This window comes from Pan troglodytes, chromosome 3 (genome assembly GCF_028858775.2).
Source record: "Pan troglodytes isolate AG18354 chromosome 3, NHGRI_mPanTro3-v2.0_pri, whole genome shotgun sequence".
Taxonomy (NCBI): Eukaryota; Metazoa; Chordata; class Mammalia; order Primates; family Hominidae; genus Pan; species Pan troglodytes.
In genome coordinates, this window is record NC_072401.2 from 130,124,149 (window position 1) to 130,150,186 (window position 26,038).

At 35.2% G+C, this 26,038-nt stretch overlaps 2 protein-coding genes across 17 annotated transcripts in view; both read right to left on the reverse strand.

Annotated features, from left to right (window-relative positions):
• Positions 1–26,038, reverse strand: part of SCLT1 (sodium channel and clathrin linker 1) — a 223,338-nt gene that overhangs the window by 87,348 nt on the left and 109,952 nt on the right. For 14 of the 16 annotated variants that reach the window (XR_010156701.1, XR_010156700.1, XR_010156698.1 and 11 more), the window contains 3 exons: positions 11,106–11,196; positions 6,265–6,356; positions 960–1,137 (listed from right to left, as the gene is read on the reverse strand). Coding sequence is in view for 11 of the 16 variants with exons in the window: in XM_063809861.1 (XP_063665931.1) it covers positions 960–1,137; positions 6,265–6,356; positions 11,106–11,196 (361 nt within the window). In the remaining 5 variants the exon portion in view is untranslated. The remainder of the gene's footprint in view (positions 1–959; positions 1,138–6,264; positions 6,357–11,105; positions 11,197–26,038) is intronic. The other 2 variants (XM_063809865.1, XM_016952215.3) reach the window with 1 other exon arrangement.
• Positions 25,052–25,713, reverse strand: LOC112208924 (rho-related GTP-binding protein RhoQ-like; the record flags this gene model as incomplete). The annotated part of the gene is made up of 1 exon (XM_054683596.2): positions 25,052–25,713. A coding segment is annotated over one exon (510 nt), but the record flags the coding sequence as incomplete, so codon positions are not given.

Consider the following 26,038-nt stretch of genomic DNA (forward strand, 5'->3'; position numbering starts at 1 on the left):
TCTTGACCTTAATTTTTCCAGCTGATTTAGGTATTCGACACAATTCCCAAGCATATTATGTCTATTGTGTTCCTCTTAACCATTCTAAAAGACAGTATTCAGATCACAGATGAAAATATTAGTTGAAAGGCATGATAAACACCTTAGCATCCCCACAGTTAGGATTTAGATAATTAATTCTTTTTTTATTTATGAGCTTCTCAATATCCAACTTACACTATATTCTGTTTTAGAGCTCTCTTGAAAAATCCTCTGTAAAAAGGGAAATAAAATAAAACAAAGCATTTCCTTTGTACCCGTATTCTGCATATACTAGGCATTCGATGAATGTTGGTAAATAAATTAATGATTTAATGAACTCTACATAAGGGAGGCCGCAAAATAAACATTAAAACATTTGTTTTGTGACTTCAATAAACTTAAATGTATCATTCATAGGGAAGCAGTATATGACAAGGAACACTGTATTTGACAGCACAGGAATCACAATTGTTAGAGAATTAAAAAAGAACAGTGACATGAAGCCTTCAGTAAATAAATCTTTAAAGCTAATTAAGCTTCCGCTTTAATAAAGTAATTGAGTATATGATGAAGGGGAATAGAGACGGGTAAGATTTATCAGATTCAACTGAATAAAATATAGGGTATACTGAAGTAAAGCACTGTTAACAGTTTTTTTTTTTTTAAGTATGAGACTACAGGGGATGAAGATTAGTTACGCAGCATCTGGGAGAATAAGAAAGTCTGATATTTATACATTATTTTAGAAAAGAATTGACGTTTTATCATATGATGATATCTGGTTTTACCATCCAAGAATATGGATGATTACTAATGAAAAGAGTAGCAATTTCATTTTCATGTATTTATTCAACAGCCATTGAATCCCTTACTGTGAGGTCACATGGGAGAATAGTCAACATTTTATTATATCTAAACATATTTACTAGCTTTCTTACCTGACTTTTTTGAAGGTTAGCTTCTTCTAAGAGTTGCATGCTATTTCTGGCTCTTACAATAGCCTCATATCTCTCATTTTCTAATTCATTGCACTTTGCTTGTAGCTCTCTGGTCTGTTTTTCCAGATGTGTATTTTCGGTTCTTAATTGGTTGGCTTCTTGGATTGTCACACATAATCTAGAAATCAATAATTACACTGGGAAAGTTAAACTTTTTTAAAGGGAAGGAGGGAGATTTGCTGAGCATCTACTACAGGACAGGTATTATGCCAGTAACTTTCACATGTATTGATATTTTCTCACTTGATACTCATTACCCTTCTATAAAGTAGGTTTTACTACCTCCATATCTTCATTTTAAAGAACAACAAACATACCCAGAGAGGTTAGGCATTTGATTAAGATCATAGGGCTAATGAGCAGTGGGGCTGAGACTAAGCCTGGATTTTCTGATCCTAATTATGTTATACTTGTTATGGTATCACACGGTATTATATAGTTACATGACAATGATATAAAGCAAACCCTTAAGAAATGAGTTGTTCTTTACATTTATATGGTCTTTTCTCTTTTCTCCCCTTTCATACTCTCTACCCAGACAAGCTATGTTAACTTACTAATGTATATCTTAAAATAATTTTCTCAATATTCATATGATCATATGTACATATATATATATACTCATACTCATATACACATAAATATACACACATATTATACATACAGGTAACCACAGGAGCTTTTTAAACTTTTGTTATAACAATAAAAATCATAGTATACACCCTTTTCTGTACTTGCTTTTCTCATCTAATAATATAGAAATCTCATCAAGTTAGAAAGGCTCCTTCCTTTCCTAGTCTAATGAATGTAACCTCATTTCACTGTTAATCTGTATTTCTCTATTAGAAAGTTTAGGCATATTTTCCTCCTTTTGTAAGCCATATGGATTTTGTTCTTTGAATTTCTTCTAATCTTCTTTGCATATTTTCTTCCGATGGGTTGTTTACTTTGCTCTTCCCTTTATAAGAACTCTAAATTATAAATATTAACCCTTAGTCTGTCCTTTATGCTGCAAATATTTTTTTTCCAAATCTACTTTTTTGTTGTTGTTGCCTATTGACTCTATTTAGGGAATCTTCGCCACACTAAAAATTTAATACAGCTAAATTTGACTATTTTTTTTCAACTTTTGCGATTTCAGTTTTTATAAAGATGGTCTCCTTCATCCATAGATTGTCAGTGTAATCTCTTAGATTTTCTCCAAATATTTCCATGACTTTAATTTTTACCCCTAAATTTTTAATCCTGACTCATTTGAATTTACTCCTGAATATGATGTAAGAGAAGAGTCCAATTTAAGTTCCAGACTAATGGCCAGTTGTATGAATACCATTAGTAACTAATGAATTTAAATACTCCTATTATCACCCCCAAAATATGCAAATATCATATATGCAAATATCATAATTTACTAGTAGAGTATGTTGCATTGATCTACTTATTTATTACATGCTCAACTCATTTTAATTTGATTATTGTGGCTTTATAACATGTTTGGTAAGATATATTTTATAATTTTCTTTGTTTTTTGTTATTTTCAGACATTTCTTTTTTTTTAAATAGTAGAAGCAGCAGCCTTCTCTATTCTCCCCACTAACCACATCAAAACCCTCCTCCTGTCAGTCAAGTGGTTTATTTTCTCATGTGTTTGGTAATTTTTGATTAAGTTCTTATCTGTCTAAACTTAATCTGTAGGAATCCTGAGGGGTCTGTGTTCAAAAGTATTTCCCCCAAAGGTTTACTGTTGCTTCTTCCATGCACCAGGACTCCCTACCAATCTGTTGCCACTTTAGTTTTTGGGGCTGAGGTTTCCAAATCAACAAATAGTATAATATTAAACAACAGGCTCATATGAGGGCAGAGTTATGGTTACATATTCTCAGAGAAGACTGCAATGATTGTTATGATTTCTATTTTCCATTTGGCTACATGGTGGAAATAGTTTTATTTGTTGGCTATCGTTGTTAAGAGGCAGGATTTTTTTCTATTTTAGTCTTTTAATGAGAGTGTAGTTCCTTCAGGGGTTCCAGCCTGCCTAAGGACATTTACCTTCTTGCAATATTATACAGATCCAGCCCTGACTTCCTTGGCAGGGAAGTCATTTATTTATCATTCTTGTTTTAGCTTCCTGTTTTTGTTTTTGTTTGTACACTTGAGAATACCCAACTATATAAGTTGAGCATTTAAATGTAATTAAACAGTTCATGCTATAAAGTTTTTATGCTATTAGCATTCTAACATGTAAGTTAAAGAAACAACTTTGAAAACAAATCATGTTGTAATTGATCAAGATGCTTACATTAAGAGGGTTTTTTTCAGAATATTTAGTCTGACATATTATGTGAATGGAATAGTCTGCACAATCATTATTAATCATTACTTCGTTTTCCTCCATTTCTAACCTGTGTTACAGAATTGTTGGTCCACTCAAATATCTGCCTCAAATCTTAAGAATAGACGTTAATTGTATATTATGTCTACTGTATCTGGCTTTTGTTCTTCCTTTATACTGATAATATTAGACTTTACCTGAGCCAAGAAAACAGGGATGGCTAAGAAATCCTCCCACCTTTTTTCTCTAAACCCCCTCTAGCATTTTGTGTTTCAGAATAGAGCTAACAGCATAAAACAACCCTGCTCTCGCATATTCCAAGATAAGACCCACCTCCATCCCTTCTCATGACTCCCCTAAGACTCATACACAACTTGTTTACCCACCTATGTAAAACCTCAGACCCCTTCCTTTTCTTTGAAACATTCCTCATTAATGAGCATTCTCCCTACTGCAATAGCCTGAATAAAATAATCTTCTGAATTATCTGGTACATTTGGTCTTTCACAGTACTAAAGACTCACCCAACTAAATCTTGAAGAAAAACAATTGTATCTAAATTCTGTTTTTCAATCACTTTCATATTACTTTTCTCAAGCTCTCATATACATATATCCTATGGTAACTTAGCTTTTAAAATGTCTTCAGTCTAGGAAGTGAATATTTGCTGAAGAAAGGTGAAAAAAATGATTTGGATTCTGATTAAGTAATGAATGATATATAAATCTGGGTGCATTCTTTACTAAATATGGGTGAAATCTCACATATCAATTCAGGTGGATAGTGGCAGCCAATCAAGAGTCAATTATATTATTGAATAATTTTCTTTCCCTAACAATTTAAGCATATGAGTAATGAAGGTCAGAAGGTAGTGGGGGTGATTATACAAGTAAGTGATGCCTTTCAGTCAGACTTCATTTAAGTTTTTACTTATTTTTTAAAAACCCTATTTTTAATAGTAGTATCCATTGGTGAATTTTCCCTACTGATGATAATCCTTTGTATTTGTTTAAATAGGTATAAATGTTGTTTAAGGACTTTTCTCTGTCATCTACGGAGATAATCAGATATCACCAGATACTGGCCACTCCTAGAATTCCAGAACCTAAAACACTGGCTGGTACAACAGTAGGTGCTCAACACACATTGAAAACATGATGCTTCGCCTGTGAATACGAAAGTCCCTCTTAGGAGGGAGTCTTACAGACTTTTCTTCTAACAATGTATGGAAAATCATACCTAGTCATACTGGGGCATATCTCAACTATCTCTTAGACCTTTTTCTACTACTCCTGTTCAATAGGCATAAAAATAGAAGTTTCAAGTATGCTGCATATGTCTCCTTTATACTGCCCAAAATTACCACAAACAAACATACAAAAATTATTAAAACTTCATTTCACTTCTTTTCTTCTCAAATCTAATTATTATTGATTCCTTCAAGGATCATACTTGTTTTCCTCTACCTATATTAGTTATTCTAAATATTAGTATACAAAAGGCATTGTTGATGTGGGAGGGGCAGGCATATATTTATTGTCACTTTTATTATAGTCATTGTGTCAAATGAAAAGATTTTATTAAACAGATAAATTATTCATTTATAGCAAAATAAAATCATCAAAGCACTTGGAAAATGTCATCTTTTCAAGATGACTTTTAGCATCTGGTTAAAAATTACTTCTTAGCTTTAGAAAAAGACAAATATATATTCTCCCTACCTAAAATAAAGTCCACAATCTAATATGAAGTCATGTGGCTCAGCTTGTACAAAGAAAAAAAGATTTTTAAAAAAGTACTGCATGGACCATTCTGATATACAAGTGTCCTATACTCAACAGTTTGCAACTATGATGGTATTGGCATTTGAAATGTGTAGGGACATTTGGTAGTTACAATGCTAAGAGATGCGACTAGAATTTAGTATTTGGTGCCAGGGATGCTAAACATCCTGTAGTTATTGGCACAGTCTCAAACAACTAAGAATTGTCTCACTCAAAAAGCCAATACTCCTGTTGAAAAACATGACACCAACTGATGATGGCTATCAGGGCAGAGATGAGTGATGGGTAAAGGTATCCGAAGGGCCATTGCAAATTAGAATTCCCAAGAACACAAGGGAGAACAGTACTGGGGAGCAGGATGCACTAGCACCTTGCCTTCTGGAGGACCAAAAGAATTGATGATCAAGCTTCAGCTTGCAAGATTTTTCTGACATATTACGCCCAAGATGCAAAAAGAATCTACATTTAGCTCTTGAAGCTAATCCTTTTTGTAGGATTTATGGTTCATGATTCCTAAAAAATAGTTTTTAAAAATAACATTCCTCTCCTTTCTTTGCCTTCCATTTTGATGGTTTATTTCTACTGTAACTGTATTATTTGCAGAAGTACAGAATTATAGAGGGGTTGAGGTAATATCAAATTTCCTCTTAACTATGATTTAAAAATTTTAACCACTCTTTAGAAGAAAGAAAGATTTTAGGTTACTGAGGGTCAACTATGTTCACACCAAACTCTGCAGGATGACCTGAGGAGAAATGAAAATAAAGGTGTGCTTTGTGCTCTGCAGTACTGATACAAAAGCATGATATCAAGGGTTTTATTTGTTTCCTAAAAAGTACTGGACTAAATTTGGTACAATTATTCTCATTCAAAATTAAGTTAATGTACTTAGTAAAGGTTCTAAAATCATATTAAACAAATTATCTTTGAATATATATTCAAAGTATAGCAATCTGTTGAATATAGTTTTTAATAAACAATGTCGATTAAATCAGATTTTACACCTATGATTATAGTTCTGATTTGGAGTTTATAAAATATTTATTCTAGTAAATATCACACACTGAAACTCTATTGTAAAATATCTTTTAAAGCATATCAACAAAGCTAGGTGCATTTAACAATTTACCTTATTTCTAATTGTTTTATACTAGACTGTAACTGCTGTAAACGCCTATCTGATGCTTCCTCTCTTCCATGGGCAGACACCACATCCTTCTCCTAGAAAATAAAGAAACTCAAAGCTTACTTTGAGTATGTGAAAATTCAATACACCATTATACAGCATAAAGAAAACAGCTCATGCTATAAAGTTATTATGCTATTAGCATTCTAACACGTACGTTAAAAGAAACAATATGACTTTGGAAACAAATCATGTGTATAATAAAAAGGAGGGGAGAACTTCATCATCAATCCTGTGTTAATAAAAAATACTCCAAACAGTTACTGCACATAGATTTCTACCAATATTTCAAACTATTTCTATAGTACAAGTCTAACAAAACGAGAGGGATTTCTATGCAGATAATGTGCCTTTAGAATATGCTCTCTTAACTATATTATTCTATGTCTCATTAACTATCAAGGTAATCACAGGGTCTTTCTTCTTTGACATAGTGATGATTTGACCTATATTAATAAATTTTATTTGTATCAACTTTCTAAGGAAATTTCTTGTTCATCTTTTCTTGCTTCATGTGTTAACAAATATTTTTTATGATGCCATAACTTTTTTTTTTTTTTTTTTTTTTTTAGAGTCTTGTTATGTTACCTGGCTGCACTCAAACTCCTTGGATCAAGTGATCCTCCTGTCTCAGCCTCTCGAGTAGCTGGGACTATAGATGCACACCACCATGCCCAGCCTAAGAATGTCATTTTAATTCCTCTATTGCTTTTAGCTATATCTGTTTGAACTATTTTTTAGTGGTTGCTGTAGAGATTACAATATGCATCTTGAACTTACCCAATTTATTCAGAGTTAATATTTAGATAATAGTTCAGAGAAAACACTGAAACCTTGCAACAGTGTATATCCATGTACGATCCCAGTCCTGAGTGCCATTGTTGTCATATATTACATCTGCACACTTTACAAACCCATCAAATACGGTGTTGTTAGTTCTGCTATAAGCAGCCATCTTTTAAAGATATTAAGAGAAAAGTATGTACACATGTTATTTCATATTTGCCATTTCTGTTGCTTTTAGTTTCTTCTTGTATCTGAGTTGCCATTTGGTGTCATTTCCATTTAGCCTAAAGAACTTCCTTCAGAATTTTTTGAATGCAGGTCTGCTGGGGACAAACTCTCTCATTTTTGGTTTATTTGAAAATGCCTGTATTTTGCCTTCATTTTTGAAGTATAACTTCACTGAATATAGAATTCTTAGTATTTTTTTTCTTCAGCATTTGAAATATATTATTCTAATACTTTGTTTCCACAGGTTTTTTTTTTTCCTCCCTTCCAGCCTTTATTTTTGATTCAGGGGGTACATGGGCAGGTTTGCTACATGGGTAAATTGTGTATCGGGGGTTTGGTATACCGATTATTTTGCCACCTAGGTAATGAGCATAGTACCTGATAGGTAGTTTTTCAATACTCACCCTCCTCCCATCCCCTACCCTCCAGTAGGGCCAGTGTGTATCGTTCCCTTTAGTGTCCATTTGTACTCAATGATTAGCTCCCACTTGTAAGTGAGGACATGCAGTATTTGGTTTTCCGTTCCTGAGTTAATTTGCTTAGGATAATGGCCTCCAACTGCATCCATATTGCTGCAAAGGACATGATTTCATTCTTTTTATGGCTGTGTAGTATTCCATGGTGTACACGTACCACATTTTCTTTATCCAGTCTGCTGCTGATGGGCATCTAGGTTGATCCTATCTCCTTGTTATTGTGAATAGTGCTGTGATGAACATACATGGACATGTGTCTTGATAGTAGAATGATTTATACTACTTCGTTATATACCCAGTAATGGGATTGCTCAGTTGAATGGCACTTCTGTTTTGAGTTCTTTGAGAAATCTCCAAACCTCTTTCCACAGTGGCTGAACTAGTTTCCATTCCCACCAGCAGTGGATAAACATTCCCTTTTCTCAGCAATATTGCCGGCATCTGTAATTTTTTGACTTTGTAATGATAGCCATTCTGACAGGTGTGAGATGGTATCTCATTGCGATTTTGATTTGCATTTTTCTAACTCATAGTGTTGAGCATTTTTTCATTTGCTTGTTGGCCACATGTATATCTTCTTTTGAAAAGTGTCTGTTTATGTCCGCTGTCTACTTTTTAATGTTTTTTTTCTCTTGTAAATTTGTTTAAGTTCTTTATTGATGCTGGATATTACACCTTTGTCAGATGCACAGTTTGCAAATATTTTTTCCCATTCTGTAGGTTGTCTGTTTACTCTGTTGATAGTTTCCTTTGGTATGCAGAAGCTCTTTAGTTTAATTAGGTCCCATTTGTCAATTTTTGCTTTTTGTTGGAATTGCTTTTGGAGTCTTTGATATAAAATCTTTGCCAGGGCCTATATCCAGAAGTGTTTCCACAGTTTCTTGATGAGAACTTAGCCATTAATCTTATCATTGCCTCTCTGTTCAGGTCATTTTTCTATTGCTACTTTCAGGTATTCTCTTCATAATTGGCTGTCAGTATCATTGTGATGTATCTCAAAGTGATTTTGTTTACTCATTGAGATTCTTAAATTTTAATGTTTTCCACCAAATTTAGGAAGTTTTCAGCCATTATTTCTTTAATTTTTTTCTGCTCCCATCCCCCTCCCTTTGGCCGTTCCAATTACACTTATGTTGCATTGCTTCACATTGTTCTACAGATTTCTGAGCTCTTGTTCATTTTTCTTCAATCTTTTAAACTCTCTGTTCTTTGGACAGGGAAATTTCTATTGATCTGACTTCAAGTTCATTGATTATTTCTTCTGTCTTTCCCAATCTATTTTTGAGTCCATCTAGTGAAATTTTTATTTCAGTTGCTGAACTTTAAAGCTCTAGAGTTCTTTTTCAAAAATTGTGTTCCAGTTCTCATTTAAAATTATCTATCTCTTCCTAGAGACTTTAATTTAAAAACAGATTTTAATTCCTTGAACATATATAATAGCTGACTTGAAGTCTCTGTCTGCTAAATCTAACAGATAGATCCATTTAAAGTCAGTTTCTAATGGCTTCCTCCCTCAGCACCTCCCCCACAAGTATAGGTCATACTTTTCTGTCTAGTAATTTTTGAAAACTCAATAGTGTAGATAATACATTGCAGTTACTCTGCTTTGTTCTTTTGAGCATTAAATTTTTATTTTTATTTTTTTAGTTCAAGTAGACAATTATCTTGCTTGGTCTTGAAATTTGAAATCTGTTCCACATACAGTAGGTAGCAGCTGATATCTGTAATTAGTTCTTACTGCTTTCCACTGTTGCTTTTATAACTAGGCTCTGTGCCTACATAATTTGAAGATCAGTCAAGATTTGGGCAGAGTTAGGGCTCATCATCTTTGTGGTTCCCTCGCTTCTACAGATTCCCCTGTAATTTCCAGCTGCCTTTCCAGCTTTGGGCTTTGTCCTCTGATACTTCAAACAATAAGGAAGTCTTCAGTATGCTGATGCTTCAATTGCACACATTTCTCGCATGTATTCAATTATAAAAAGTAGCAAACTCAAATATCTAGTTCCATACATCTCTATCTTTCAAAAGTAAATTTCTCTTAGGTCTCTGCCTGCTTCTTCACTGGCCTCTCTGGGGTCCCTCCCCCACTTCCGTATGCATAATTTAGTTGTCAGGCATGAATTTGGTAAGAATTTACACTCAGAATTTGGCTCTCACTTTTTCTGTGTGTTTCTCCTGCTGCCAGTATTTCTTCTTTAAATTTCCTATTGCTGGCCGGGCGCGGTGGCTCACACCTGTAATCCCAGCACTTTGGGAGGCTGAGGCAGGCGGATCACAAGGTCAGGAAACTGAGATCATCCTGGCTAACACGGTGAAACCCTGTCTCTACCAAAAATACAAAAAATTAGCCAGGCGTGGCAGTGTGCACCTGTAGTCCCAGCTACTTGGGAGGCTGAGGCAGGAGGATGGCATGAACCCAGGAGGCGGAGCTGACAGTGAGCCGAGATCAAGCCACTGCACTCCAGCCTGGGTGACACAGCGAGACTCTGACTCAAAAATAAAATAAAATAAAATAAATTTCCTACTGCTTTTCTAGCCCTAAACTTTGACCTGGGTACCTTAAGCCCATACAAAGGTGTTTTCTGAAGCCACAGCTGTGGGGGTTGGGAGAACCATCAGGCCAGACATCCAAAATTTAACAATTCTTATTTCTTTTACTTCTTTCTGTTTTGGGTGCTTTCTGGTGTTTTAAAAATCTATCCAAGTTTTAAAATTGTTACCTATGGGAGGGTTCTTGTAACACTTAGAAAATCTACCATTATTAGAAATCTATAATCAACTTTTTACAGATTGGAAATAAGGCTTAGAAAGTTACATAGCTAATAAGTCCCAGAGTGAGAATTTTCAATAATTATATCTATCTAAAACTAAAGCCTGACTTTTCCTTGACATCCTTCTGAAATTTCTCTATTACATATTAAAAAGAACCAGAGTCTATTATGTCAATAAATACTTTAGTAAATAACATAAAAGTAGTATTAAATGCTTGTTTTCCACCTGCAAATAACCAGTTAACTGAAACTTGATCTTGTATCAATTTGCGTTTCAGTAATGATGTGCTTAGGTGTGATTATGACGTTCTATTGAATTAGGCTATAGAGAATGGAAATAAAAAATTCTTTATAAAGTTGTTTTCAATAATATAGTTTAGCTTCCTACTTTCATATTTTAAGGGTAATAAAATAATTAATTCATCTTCTGACAACCCTCTATAACACCTAATCCAAAATAAATCAACAAAATAGAAAGAAAACTAAGCAATAGGCACCCATTTGTCTTAGAAACAGAAAATACCTTCTTTTTCATCTGTCCCTGCAGATCTTCAGTCACATTAGTTAACTCTTCCACTTTTGCTACAGCAACTCTCAGCTCTAATTTGGCTTGCCTAAAAAATAAAGTAAATTAATAAACACTGTTTTCATAGACCACTAAGAATAAAAAATTAGAATAGAAATCTGAATTTGGTAAAATCAGTTCTAACTCTTGTTTATCTAAAATGGATCCATGGAATAAATTTTGGAAGATTCCTTTATTACTAATGAAATGCATGTAGAAGAGATTAAAGAGGAAAAAATATAGCTGAATGGCGAAGGGTATGAAGTAGAGGTCATGAATGCTGTACTTGGGTAAATTATATTATATACCAAAGTAATTCAATAAGTTTCTTGAAAAAGCACTTTATCATCTTGATACATTACCTAACAAGAGCTCCAGTGCACTAAGAAGAATATACTTATGTCTATAATATCTTTATAGATGGAGCTGGAGATATACTGCTGATTGGACTTTCTATGAAAATGAACTTAAACTTCAATACCTTGATCATTCCATAGACACCAGAAGTTTGTATTATGTAAACACAACATAAATTAAAACATTTGTTCCACCATAATACAATGTTTATTTTCTTCAGAGACTGTATTGGCAACAAATGAAAAAGATAAATTTTTTTGAACATTCTAACAGAATTAAATAAGTTTCAATATCTTCTTAACTCCTCATAGGAAATGATTTTAGAACAATAATATAAGACTTTCTTAAACAGAAAAAATGATTTTTAATATCATCATAATTAAGCATTAAGTGAGTATAAAACCCTTTGATTATCTAAAGAACATACATTTTCAAGAAAAAAATACTTTAGTGTAGGAACTGTTCCCTATTTCTTAATTACATTTTATGTATGTATCTAAATGTAAATCATATTTGTGCTATAGAACTTACAGAAATTATTTGATGCAAAATTCACAAGTAAATGTTAATTCATTTCCTTTTGACTCTTTGTCTTTAAAACTGCATTACTTATATAGTTATAAATTTCCTACAATAGAAAATACAAATCTAATAATAGCTGATAATATCTCAGGTAGTTATTAGTGCCAGGGACCGTTGTAAATGCTTTGCAGTCATCTCACTTGACACTCGATAATAACTGTGAATTAATACTACTATTATATCAAACTGAAGTAGAGGAGAGCAAGGTTGATAGAGGTTTACTAATATGCCCTAGGATTCACAATACGTAATAAAACTAGTATTTAATGAGTCCCCTATGACAGACTGCCTACCCTCACATGGTCCTAATAATATTTTATACGAGGAGGCATTTAAGAAAATGTTTTGCTTTAAATTAACCAAGATTATAAAAAAAATCAAACAGGCCAGGTGCGGTGGCTCATGCCTGTAATCCCAGCACTTTGGGAGGCCGAGGTGGGAGGATCACAAGGTCAAGAGATCGAGCCCATCCTGACCAACATAGTGAAGCCCCATCTCTATAAAAATACAAAAATTAGGTGGGTGTGATGGCACGCGTGCCTGTAGTCCCAGCTACTTGGGAGGCTGAGGCAGGAGAATCGCTTGAACCTGGGAGGCAGAGGTTGCAGTGAGCCGAGATCGCGCCACTGCACTCCAGCCAGGTGACAGAGCAAGACTCCATCTCAAAGAAAAAAAAAAATCAAACAAAAATAAGTTTTTTTCATTTGCAAAATGATTCCCTAAAGGACAAAATAAAAACCACATTATTCATGTAAAATCTCTACGTCAGGCTGAGAGATAATTTCAGGAGTATATCTACAATCTAAATCAACAAATGATTCTACCAGTTATAAAATCCTATATATTTTTAAAGGAAAAACTTAAGGAATAATATATTTAAGTAGTAAGGATAAAACTGAGAAAACTCTGAAAAAGCATAGCAACCACACTGATTTGGTTTTCTTACCTTCAGAAAGGATAAAATAATTGCTTGTTCTACTTGTTTCATGGGATTGCTGAACAAGTAAAAATAGATAATGTATATTAGAGTGTCCTGTAAACTGTAAGCAATATAAGGTCATAGCATGATCAAGGAAAAAAAGAAAAACCTGTTGGAGACACAGGAAGCAAGGTACAATGTGGAGAACACTACAGGCAGGGACCCAATTCTGTCACTAACTAGTAATATGTCTTAATACAATTCACTTGACCATGCTGCACGTCTCAAAGACCTCATGTCCAAAAACAGAGGTGGATTAGGCAATTTGCCAAGACCAAAATTCTAGAATTAGATTCTTTCCTTATTTCAATCTAATTGGCCTGAGTCTATTTCTAAGTTGTCTTTCAATTGTGTATTCCTTTTTCATTCCTTGGCCCAAGCTTTAGCTTCATTATCACTCATAAGACTATTCCAGTAGATTCCAAACTCATCTCTTCACTGATGGTCTCCTCTTTCGTCCATTCTTTATAATGTATCGTATCTGTTAAAAAAATTATCTAGTAATAAAAACTCCTATTTAACAATGATTCCTGGATTCCACACTTTTTGGCATAAAGTCTACACTCCTCTACATATAAGTCTACACTCCTCTACTGGCATATAAGGCCAGTCAACATCTCGCCTCAAAGAGTCTCATCTCTTGCCAATTACCCCCATGTAATTTATATTCCAAGTATAATAAAGTACTCACTCGCTGTTTTCTAAACACATCCTTGTTTCTTTTTTCACATGTTTGGCTGGACTAGTCTTCTCCTTCTTTTTCTAACCAATTCCTTAATTTTGACCTAGATCAAAAATCTCCCCATCTTCAAGTCTTCACTAACTTCTCCTTGGCAAAAACCCTATATCTCAATACTTATAATATATAATACTTTATACCTTATTAATTGAACACACTGTATTGTAATCAATACTATAGAGATTCTCCTTTGTGGAACTGTGAGTTCATAAAAAATATACAATGTAAGATAATTAAAAGCAAGGATCACATCTTATTAATTTTTAAACCTTCAGGAGATAGCACAGTACCTGGGGCATAGGAGACAAGTAAATCAATCATAAATGAATGAGAGGGCAAAAGGAAAAGGTGGGGGGAGGGAGAGGGGGAGGGGAAGGAGTAGTGGGAGGGAGGAGAGGGAGAGGGAGGGAGAGAGGGAGAGGGAAAGAGAGGGAGAGAGAAAGAGAGGGAGAGAGAGAAAGAGAGAGAGAATGTTACAGTACAACTATATCTTGATATTTTACCTAGATCTTGCACACCCAATTTAATATTCATGTGTGAAAAATTCTAGAAAAATAATTTTATGAACAATTATTCCAAATATATATTATCTCATATTCCTTTGAAATGAAATCTCCTGCTACATAAGTAAAAAGAAAAAAAATAGGCACTGGACTTAGACCTAATTTGGAAGTCATTATAAAAAAATTCTGAAAACATTCATATTATATTATGTTCACTAAACCACAAATACTATTTTTTTGGGGGGAAATAAGTAGTGGTTTTAAATATATTTGTTTATTCCCACACTGTTCCATAGAACAGTTAGAAAGTAAGTAAATAGTTCTTTATATCTACTTTTGGCAGGAAGTGTTGAAAAAAAATCTAAAATAAAAGGCAGAAGGCCTGTCTTCTAGAACTGACTCTACCAACACAAAAGGTATGTGAACTGGGCCAATCACTTAACCTCTCTGAGTCTTAGTATCTATAAAATGGAGATAAAAATAATTTTCCCATATAGCTCACAGAATTATAAATTTCAAATAAGTTAATACATATTAAAGCATTTAATAAATTTTACTGTAGTTTATACAATGCAGCTACCATCATCATTTTGCCTTTTATTAGATTAAGTTGTCAGGAACTGTGTAGTAAAGTATTAATTTACAGCTGGACTGGGAAAGCTCTGGGGATGCCTGAATATCTAGCCTTGACTCTTAGCCAGTATACGAACAGTGGGATTTATGATGTGCTGTTTAAAGTATGAATCTCTTCCTGCAGCCTGCAAGTTGATTTGTTTACTGATAATTTTCACCAGGCATAACTAGATAGCCAGGCTAGGCTATGTGATCAGTGTGCCAGAAAAAATGACCCTGATGGGAACTCCTGCCTGGAGCTCTCCTGAAGCCAAGATTCATTGCACAGATCTTGGTGGCTCAATGTGGAGACAAAGCATGTCTGTATATAAATAAAGGCCCTAGGGTGCCTATCCTGAATGTGTTCTGGATGCTAGATGCTTGCCTATGTTCTTTTTCTGGCTGCACAATATCCTTTGGCCTTTAAATAAAAGCCTTCTGTAAGTATGCTCTGTGCAGTCTTGTGAGTTCTTTTAAATATTCAAGCTTTTAAAATTTTTGAAGGAACTAACAAAAATAATTCTAATATTATTTTATGAAGAAACTCAATAATTATGTTTATACTATTTACATGCAAATGTTTTAGATATATGTCTGCCTGTGTATGTAATTTTATAAAAGTCAAGAACAGTTTAACAAAAAAATTTTGATTTAAAAAAACACAACTAGTTAACTATTAACAATCTTGATGTCATAACTACCAAAGGATTTTATTTTTGCTTCAAATTAATATTCTAAAAAGTACATTACTTTATTTTCAGGTATGCTTGTTAATCCACTTTATATTCCTGGGATTTTTCATTAATGTATTACTTCATTTCTTATGATATTAAACAGATTTGAATGACAACTTTTTTTTTTTTTTTTTTTTTTTGAGATGGAGCCTCGCTCTGTTGCCCAGGCTGGAGTGCAGTGGTACGATCTTGGCTCACTGCAAGCTCCGCCTCCTGGGTTCACGCCATTCTCTTGCCTCAGCCTCCTGAGTAGCTGGGACTACAGGCGCCCACCACCACGCCCGGCTAATTTTTTGTATTTTTCAGTAGAGACGGGGTTTCACCGTGTTAGCCAGGACGGTCTCGATCTGCTGACCTCATGGTCCGCCTGCCTCGGCCTCGCAGACTGCTGGGATTACAGGCATGAGCCACCACACCCGGCCAACAACTTTTTAAAAATAAAACTTTGTTAAGCAAAATTTAATCAAGTATAACATAAAGGATAGGATATAATACTAGATTTAAATTATACCATCAATTTGGACAGAAATTAAAATGCTTTAATTATCAATACACTTTTTTGAGACTTAATATCAAGTACAATGAGTCTATTTTAAGACAAATTTTTATGTTTCTTCCTGCACTGTCATACAAAGAGAATCCTAGAAATGTTTATGCCTTTTTTGCATACAGTGAAAAATGGTAAGATTCTGAGATATAAAAGCTAGTTTTTGCTGATTTGATATTCTTAATTTTTTCCTCTTTAAAATAAAAAAATGCACACATTAGGTAATTTAATAAGGACTTTTGTAATTACCCAGTATAATAAAGCCAATCATTTACACTTAAAAACTTTAGAAAATCCTGAAACATAATTTTAGACAAAGTTCTAAACTTTTAAAATCACTACTGCTTTTAGGAAACCGAGTAAGTACCAAAACTGGATAAAGATTTATTTCAAATTTTTTCCTCTTCCCAATCTTTACTGGCAGTCTAATAATGAAACCTATTCAAGACAGAAGGGTTCCAAAGAAATTCTAAAAGCAGTGAATATTATAATCCATACGCTGAGCTATCAAAACTTTCCACAACAGTGGCTCTTCAGTTTTAAAATACGTTATTTGTATATTATTTATACACACTTGAAGTTAATTCAAAATTATACAGTTTCAGGTAATTCAAAATTCTAATTTCTATGCTAGATACAATATTCTATGATACTAGTAGTAGTGTCCATACTTTGTGTGTATGAAAGTGAGCTTTTTGCAACTAATATGCATAGGCTTTTTCACATCATATATGGATAGGCTCAATCTGAGACTTACTCATTCAGGACGTCTGCAAGCAGTACTTGGTCATCTCTGTTTTTCAGAGTCTCTACAGGGGATTCTGATGTATATTCACTGTCTTAAATTTTACAAAATACCTACAGGATTAACAATTTACTCTTTTGTAAACGATGATTACAAGTCTAGTCTTAGAGTCATGTAACTTTGGGTAACACCGACAAGGTGCAGAAAATATTAATTCATACTCTATTATTGATCAGACTATTCAAATCTCTTATGCAACAGACATGCTTAAAATATGTTTACTTCATGCCTGCAATGTTTGAGGTGCTGCAATAATGTGGTACAAAACACACAAAGGATTTTTCTCCTTCATAGATGATCATATCTACCTTACCCAATTTAAACTTTCAGCTCAATGTAATTATAGCGCTATAGTAATCTTGAGGAGGGCCACAAAGCAAGCATATGTTAAGCAACACAAAAGATTAAAATAAAACATTATGATTCTGAGTATGCAGCACATTTACATTTAGCTGGGAGAATATTGAAGTGAGAGGTATTTAAAGCAAGAATTGGCAGAGGAATTATATATCTCACAAGAAGAGACAGAGAAAGCTTTAGGAAGAAACAAGATAAGCACAAGCATAAAGGTAGGTAAGTGTAGGGCTTATTTAGGGAAGATGAGAAATAAGACTGTAAAGGCCATGGGGACTACAATGTCAATGACCTTAATTGACAGTTAAGTTATCTGTATCAATTTAAAGGCAAATGGGAAACTGTACCAATAATGGTATCGGAGCTCAGAGCTGCACTTTAGAAATTTAAACCTGACATTTGTGAAAAAGAATAGACTAGAATGATAGTTCTGTCTCTCTCTGTAACCAACATGTTATAATAAATGAGCAAGAGGGAGGAAAAGTCTAAACCAGAGTGATGACAACAATTCTGAGAGAGATGGTGTAGATTTTACAAACAGAATTTAAGGGATTCCATGCATTCATTCTTTGAACAAATATTTATTGAATGCTTATAACATGCCCGACACTGTGAATATAATTTGGACATGTTGAGCCTTAAGTGCTGGTGGCTCATCAGTTTTTTGTTTGTTTTATCTCTATTTCAGGAGTCCTAGAGTTATTTTACTGAGCACCTACATGTACTATACCAAGTACTGTCTATTGAGCACCTACATGCACCATACGAAGCACTGTCATCAGCACTGGTGATGCAGTGGTAAACAAGGAAGACAAAGCCCCTGTCTCATAAAGTTCATATTGTAATGGAGGGAGACAGGCAACAAGTATTTCAATAAATCAGGTAATTAAAGAAAGTGACAATGTTACAAAAAAGATGATACAGGGAAATAGGAAAGACATGGGTCATCAGGCACATCTATGGTAGAAATATCTGAGCTACGACCTAAAGGATGATGAGGCAAACTGAAGAAAACTTAGGGTAGGAGAATTACAGGTGAAGATAATTAAGAATAAATGAAAGAATATGAGAAAAACAAAGAAATGACAATTAAGACGGAACGTATCACAGAGAAAAAAGTGTAAGATAAAGTCAGAGAGGAAGGTAGAGGTCAGATCACATAAGGGCCTTCTGGATATACTAGGAATTTTGGAATGTGTTCCAATTGCAATGAAAATCCACTGGAGGGTCTGAAGCAGGTAAATGATGTGATATATTGTGTGGAGAATGAATTGCAATGGAATAAGAGTGAAAGCAGGTAGACCAGAGAAAAGGGTACTGCAAACAAGAGATGGTGGGGTAGAGGTGATATGGATGATGACTAGATTTGTGATCATCTGTACATAGAGCCAACACGAGCAGATGTAGAGATGAAGCAAAGGAGAGCAAGCAAGCAAAAATTCTGAGGTTTGATGATGGCATTAGCTAGTAAGATAGAGAGACCCTCTACTCCTTCAATCATAGCCATTCTACTTTTATAAGTTTAAATTCTGAGGTTCCATGTATAAGATTTCTTTTTTTAAAAAAGGAGTTTACTGTCAAAAAATAAAAAGTTTGAAAACCACTGACCTAGCAATTCAATTATGGAACTCAACAAAGCAATCAAGGTCAGAGGTGTATACTTGGAAAACATTAGGGCTGAAAGTTTAAATTGGGTAGGGTAGATATGATCATCTATGAAGGAGAAAAACTGAGTCACATGGTTAGAAATCTAAGAAATGTATACTTTTCATAGGTAGGATAAGGAAATGGGGGAAGCAAAAGAAGCAAAAAACAAAACAAAACAAAACAAAAACAAGCAACAAAAGTCAGAGAAGAAATCATGGCATAAACACAAAAGTCTTGGTAGAGAAATGTTTAAGAAAGGTAGAAAAAATCATCAGTTAAGGAAAATCAACAACCAAGGAGAATGAGGGAGGCATTTTTAAGTCATAAAAGGTACCAGTAATTCTTGAGGAGAAGAATAGATGGAGGGGGGCTGAATCCAAACTGAAGAAAATTCCAAAGAGTGACTATAATAAATACAGATTCTTCCAAGCAACATCAAAGAATAGGAAGAAGAAAGTATCTGAGGAGTCATCAGGGAGGTCTATACATCTGAAGTCTTAAAAGAACCATGCAAAAGAGAAACTAAGATTTCAAAACAAAAAGAATATAACCGAAACATACAGGAGGGAATAGAAAGAATTTGGGATTGTACAGTTGGCAAGAAATGGGGGTACAATATAATAGAAAGAGGAGAAAGAAAGAAATGGTTACTCTGGTCCTAGAAATCACAGCAGCAACAACAAAAGGCAGATTTCCCAGGTCTGGGAGGTAAATAATCCACTATTTATTACAATGTTAATAACAACTCCCAAATCTATTAGCAGGTAATTTGTAAGTACTGTATATCCTACCTACAGAGGTTGGATACTAAAGTAGAAGGGAGGTGGGCAAAGACAGTAAGTTATATTATATTGCAACACTGCAAGGAAGGTAATTTCATTTTCATTATAGCAATGAGGAAACTGAAGTCCATGCAGTTAAACAACCTACCCAAGTCAATCACCAGTAAATGGCTGTTTTAGTCTGAGTATCTGTGTCCCTGCAAAATTCATATGTTGAAATCTCATATAAATACAACCTTCATATAACTCTCAATGTAATGATATTACGAGGTGGGGCCTTTTGGGAGGTGATTAGGTCATGATAGCAGTGCCCTCGAAAATGGGATTAGTGCCCTCATAAAAGAGGCCCAAGGGAGGTTTGTTTGTCCCTTTTACTTCGTGAAGACAAAGAGAGAAGGTGTCATGTATAATCAGGAAACAGCCCTTCACCAAATCCCAAATCTGCCATTTTCTTAATTTTGAACTTCACGGCCTCCAGACTGTAATAAATACATTTCTGTTGTTTATGAGCTATTCAGTATGTGGCATTTTGTTATAGCAGCCCCAATGGATTAAGACAATGGCAGAGCCACAATAAAAAACTAGAGCTGACTTCAAAGCCTATGTTTTTTAAATTTCATACCACACAGAACCACATTTTTAAAGACAGGTGTACAAATGTAGTGTATCTGCAAAAGAAAGTTATAAACATCAATTAAAATATATTTTGAAAGAAAACAGTCATCTACTCTTAGAGGCAAAAGTTCTGAACAATGATGCTATGTATTTGTTTTATTCTTGCCAGACCCCCAAACAAGAAATGTTAATACTAATTAACTGTGGCTAAGGTTCCACTCTTGACCAGTGTGTTCTAGAAGTCTAATAATCTTCTTACTGTCTCTTAAAGATTGAGAGAAAAAGATATATAAACATTATTGAATAAAGGTGACAGTAATCCCTTTAAGTAACATTAAAGTAAAACAGTGTGAAGAAATAGAAAACTGACAGCAAAGCCCTATTTCTTATCTTAAAACCTGTTTTCCATGCTCAGAAAACTAGCTGCCAACACATAAGGAACTGTCTGGCAATTCTATGACTAAGCACATCTGCTCAGGGCCATTTCTCACATGGGATTGTTTCCAAGACACACTATGAATCAAAACTAGTGATCCATGAATTCCAGATTTCCATAGCATTTTTATAATAGAAGACACAATATTATTTAAATTAGAACATGAAACATCTGAGAAAAATCTGTTAGCTAAAATAAAACTATTACCTGGCAAAAGTACATGTCTTTTAAAAAATAAGATAGTATATAAAAATTATCAGCACACACATTTTTAAAGAAAAAATATGCATTTGTAAAAAAGATTAAAAATGAACACAATGAACATATACAAACTGTGATTTATATAATTTACCTTTCCAGATTTAATATGATAGAGCAATACTAAGAATTGCATTCCTATCACATCAGCTCTAATGCTCTTCAATGAAACCACTTATATATAAGTAATTTTGCTAGCATATTTTAAAGATGTCCTGGATTTTATTTCATATTTAAATGTCGAGAGAGCACTAAACATAAAAAATATTTAAGGCTCTAGCACCCAGTCAAACTTTGAGATTACTGGTAATAAAAACAGATTTAAAAGTCAATACAGCTTAAATGCTGGATCTATAATGAGAAACACTAAAAATCTTTTTAATTCATTGTGCAAAGCTTCTATTGATTATATTAAAATGATTTTTTTTTCCAGGTGTATTGTTTTGGAAATCAAACTTCTAAGTGGTCACACATTTCTGTGTAGCTGAAGGAGATAAAATATAATTTTTTAAAATAATGACAGTTCAAGAAAATAATTGTGCCCTTAGAGGTCAAAGAGCAAAGGACACAAATAGAAAATCCACATGAATAAATTAGCCTTGTCTCTCCAATAAAGTGTAATTTAATTATTTAATTAACTGATTCACTCACTCAAAAAGTATTTTTTTGAGCACCTGCCATATGTCTAGTACTGTGCTAGATGATGGCAAGATAAACATCACCAGATCATAATCCACGCCTTCCAGGGGCTCAAAGACTAGTGTAGAGAGATGGATTTGTAAACACTTAATAAAGTGTTAAAAATGCTGTGACATGGTAAGATATCAGATCTAACCAACTGCATCTTGCTTCTAACCTCCAAACTCTCTTTGTCCATTCCTGGGCATAGGCTGAACTAGCCTTGGGAAGGAATTTAGTTTATAGTTTAAATAGCCCTTCCCAAAAGCTAGACTGTTCTTGTAAAATGAATGAAAGGCCACTAGCCACCAAGTTAGGATAAGAGGGGCTGGAATTCTAAATATTACCAGCCATTTAGTCTGGAGGTCGTAAGATTTGCAACTTCCCCAATTACTCTTGAAGATAACATTACTAGTGTGAACCTAAAATTGTCCTTTTAAGATGTCTTTCCAGGTTTTTGCATTTCTGACAACCGGATGGCCCCACCTGGACCTGCCAACCGTTTCTGTGGCCCCTACCCAGGAACTGACTCAGCATTAAGAGAACAGCTTGGAGTCCCTACAATTTCATCCTCGAGCCAACCAATCAGCACTCCTGACTCACTGGCCCCCTACCCGCCAAATTATCCTTAAAAACTCTGATCCCTGAGTTTTCGGGGAGACTGATTTGAATAATAATAAAACTCTGCTCTCCCACAAAAAAAAAAAAAGAAAAAAAAAGAAAAAAATGCTGTGACAGATGTATGTGCAGTCTACAGTCGAGGCACACAGGAAGAAGGCATGTTTGGTACTACAGGAGACTCAAGCTGAGTAATCTGTCAAGCTGAATAATTTGGATTATATCCTATAGGCATTTAGTAGCCATTGAAGGAGAGTGACATGATCAGACATATTTTAGAAAGATCACTTTGATAACAGTATGAGAAAGGAAGATGGGTACAGTAAGCTAATTTAGAGGTTACTACTGCAGCTCAGATGAGAAAGTGATGAAGTGAAAGATCAGAGAGACATTTATAAGGTAGAGTTGGTACAGAAAAGAATTTATGATGTCTCCTAGTTTTCTGAATCAGGAATTGGATGGTACAATTCACAAATATGGAGAAAAGATCTGAGAGATAATGATAAGCTTAGTTTGGAGCCTGCTGCTTTTCAGGTGCCTCTGAGCCATGTGGGTAGAGATAACCAGGAGAACCCTGAGCTAGAAAAATTTAATGAGATCTCATCCTCACAGAAACTGTCGAAGCTACAAAAGTGTGCATGAGATGAAATGGGTCAAATTAAAACAACTTTGAGGCTATCACATTATACATAAACTTATTATAAAGACTGTTTCTACCTTCAGAGCACAGATGTACATGTTTAAGTTCTCAATGAATATAAAATAAATTGATTGGACAAATTATAGGCTCCTTACATGAATATAATATCTATGTCTGTTAATGAGATAAGTCCTTAGTGGCTAAGTTATTATTATTATTTTGAGATGGAGTCTTGCGCTGTTGCCCAGGCTGGAGTACAATGGCACAATCTCAGGTCACTGCAACCTCTGCCTCCTGGGTTCAAGCAATTCTCCTGTCTCAGTCTCCTGAGTAGCTGGGATTACAGGCTCCCATCACCATGCCCGGCTAATTTTTGTATTTTTAGAAGAGACGGGTTTCACCATGTTGGCCAGGTTGGTCTCAAACTCCTGACCTCAGGTGATCCACCCGCCTTGGCCTCCGAAAGTGCTGAGATTACAGGCGTGAGCTACCGCACCTGGCCAGCTAAAATTATTTTTAACAAATATTCTGATGATGCCACTCTGATGAGAAGTTAAGGACCCCATGCAAATGCTTTACTTAGTCTTTTTTGTTTGTTTGTTTGAGATGGATTTTCACTCTTGTTGCCCAGGCTGGAGTGCAATGGCACGATCTCGGCTCACCGCAACCTCCGCCTCCCAGGTTCAAGTGATTCTCCTGCCTCAGCTTCCCTAGTAGCTGGGATTATAGGCATATGCCACCACGTCCGGCTAATTTTGTATTTTTAGTAGAGACGGGGTTTCTCCATGTTGGTCAGGCTGGTCTCAAACTCCCGACCTCAGGTGATCCGCCCGCCTCAGCCTCCCAAAGTGCTGGGATTACAGGCGTGAGCCACCGCGCCCGGCCACTACTTAGTCTTTACAGTACATCCTTTTAAAAGATAACATTGGTTATTCCTAGAAAGATATAATAAATGACAATCTTTCCCTTCGAAGATTTTACAAGGCAGGCATAAAATCTGAGCACATGAGAGTTGGAAAATAATTATCATCATAACTCAGTTGGATATATATTATAAATAAATATATAAGACAAAAAAGCACCTCTGGAAAAACAGTATAAATCTCAGTTTAAATGAATAAATACTGAGTAGGTTCACAAGAATAAAAAAGTAAAAATCTGGTAGAATGAATGAGAGAAGTCTTTCTGGGGAAGGCAAGTTTTAGCTAGGTTTAGAAAATTATAAATTTTCTGAGAAACAGAATGATCTAAGGCAAAAAGGAAGTTACCAAAAGTTCTTCTGCGGGAAACAGCAATATGACTATTTGTCTGTATAACTGGAGGTTTGAGGAGGATCAGGTGAATGAAGGTTCTTTTTTTTTTTTTTTTTTTTCAAAGTCTGACCCAAAATTTTAATTTGTAATTTTAGCATGTGTCTCATGCACTTTGGGGAGCGTCAAACTAAATCTACAATTGCCAGAAGCCTTGTTACAGTTTAATGCACATTAACTAAAATGTGCACATTTTTAGTGTTCATGATAAATGCAGTTATGACCTTATTACACTTTTGGCATTCTTTAAGAAAGCACATTAAGCTTTAATATAGAAATATTTAGGTTACACTTGTGCTCAAGTAATAATAAAACATTTGTTCTTTTTTGATCTCATACATTCTCTCCTCAGGTATGGCCCATCTCCTGTACGCTTGGAGCGACCTTTGGCTACGTGGCTGGCCTTGTTATTTCACCACTCTGGATATACTGGAATAGAAAGCAACTTACATACAAGAACAATTAACTGGAGCAAAGGGAGATATTTCTTTGTGCAGATTCTGTAAGGGCTGTGCAGAAATGTGTATGGTCAAAGCCAAGCAGTTCCATTTACAGCTCTGTTTTTTATGTAGTTACAACATGATGTGATTGTAGCTTTTTAAACTATGAAACCCCTGAGAGATTGTACCTTCTAGTTGAAATAAAGTATTTATAATAGATTGTGGCTTCAGATGCTGCTTACTGCTTCTTAAACCTTTAAGGAACATTCTTAATACACTTTATAGAATTCTGAGGACAGGTTTTGTTTTCTTTCACGTTTTGAACTGCTTCATTACCTATAAAAGGTCTGGGTATAGCTGTAGCATTTCATTTGCTTTCTGAGAGAAATGGACAGTTTCCTTGGCCACTGAAGATGTTTCTCACGTAATTAAACAACAGTTTATACATCTTGATCCTATTCTTTCTTTTACAGTGTGTTTCTTTGGAGTTAAAATGGCTATGATAGCCTCATCAAAAACAGTCTTCAATCCCTTCTGGGTTAAAGCTGAACATTCCACATAGCAGCATGCTCCTATCTCTTTTGCTAGTTTCTGTCCTTGTTCCACACATATAGGTTTTTCTTTCATATCATTCAGTCTTGCTAAAGTTTTGGGGTCATCTCGGAGATCAATCTGAGTTCCTATTAATAAAAAGGGTACATTTGGTGCGTATTCCTTAAGTTCCGGTACCCACTCCTCTTTCACATTTTGAAATGAGGCTGGATTTACCACCGAGAAGCATATAAGGAAGACATCGGTCATTGGGTAAGATAAAGGCCTCAGACGGTCATAGTCTTCCTGTCCGGCCGTGTCATAGAGTCCTAGGAGGTACTGCTTGCCCCCCACGGTGACGCTGACTGCAAGGACAGAAGTGGGGGCGGGGAAAGAAGCTCACAGTGACCTGGGCTCTGGGGCAATTTCACTCCCCACCCGGACCCTCCTCTCCCAACCCAGCTAGAGGCGTGGGGGCGCTCCCCGCGAGATGTCACCCCCTTTTCCCGTGCACCCAGCTCAGTGTGAACCGGCAAGGGGCCGGGGTGTGATGTGGTCCCCAGCCGTCCACCCCCTTCTCCTAAGTCCCGTAGCCACGTCTCGCTCGGTCCCCTCGAATATTTCCCCCGGGGCCTTGGGGCAGTAGGAAAGGGGATGTGGGAAGGTCAAGGAGGACGGCCCAGGGCGCCGAGGGGTAGGAAGTGCGGGGAGCAGGAGCCGCGTA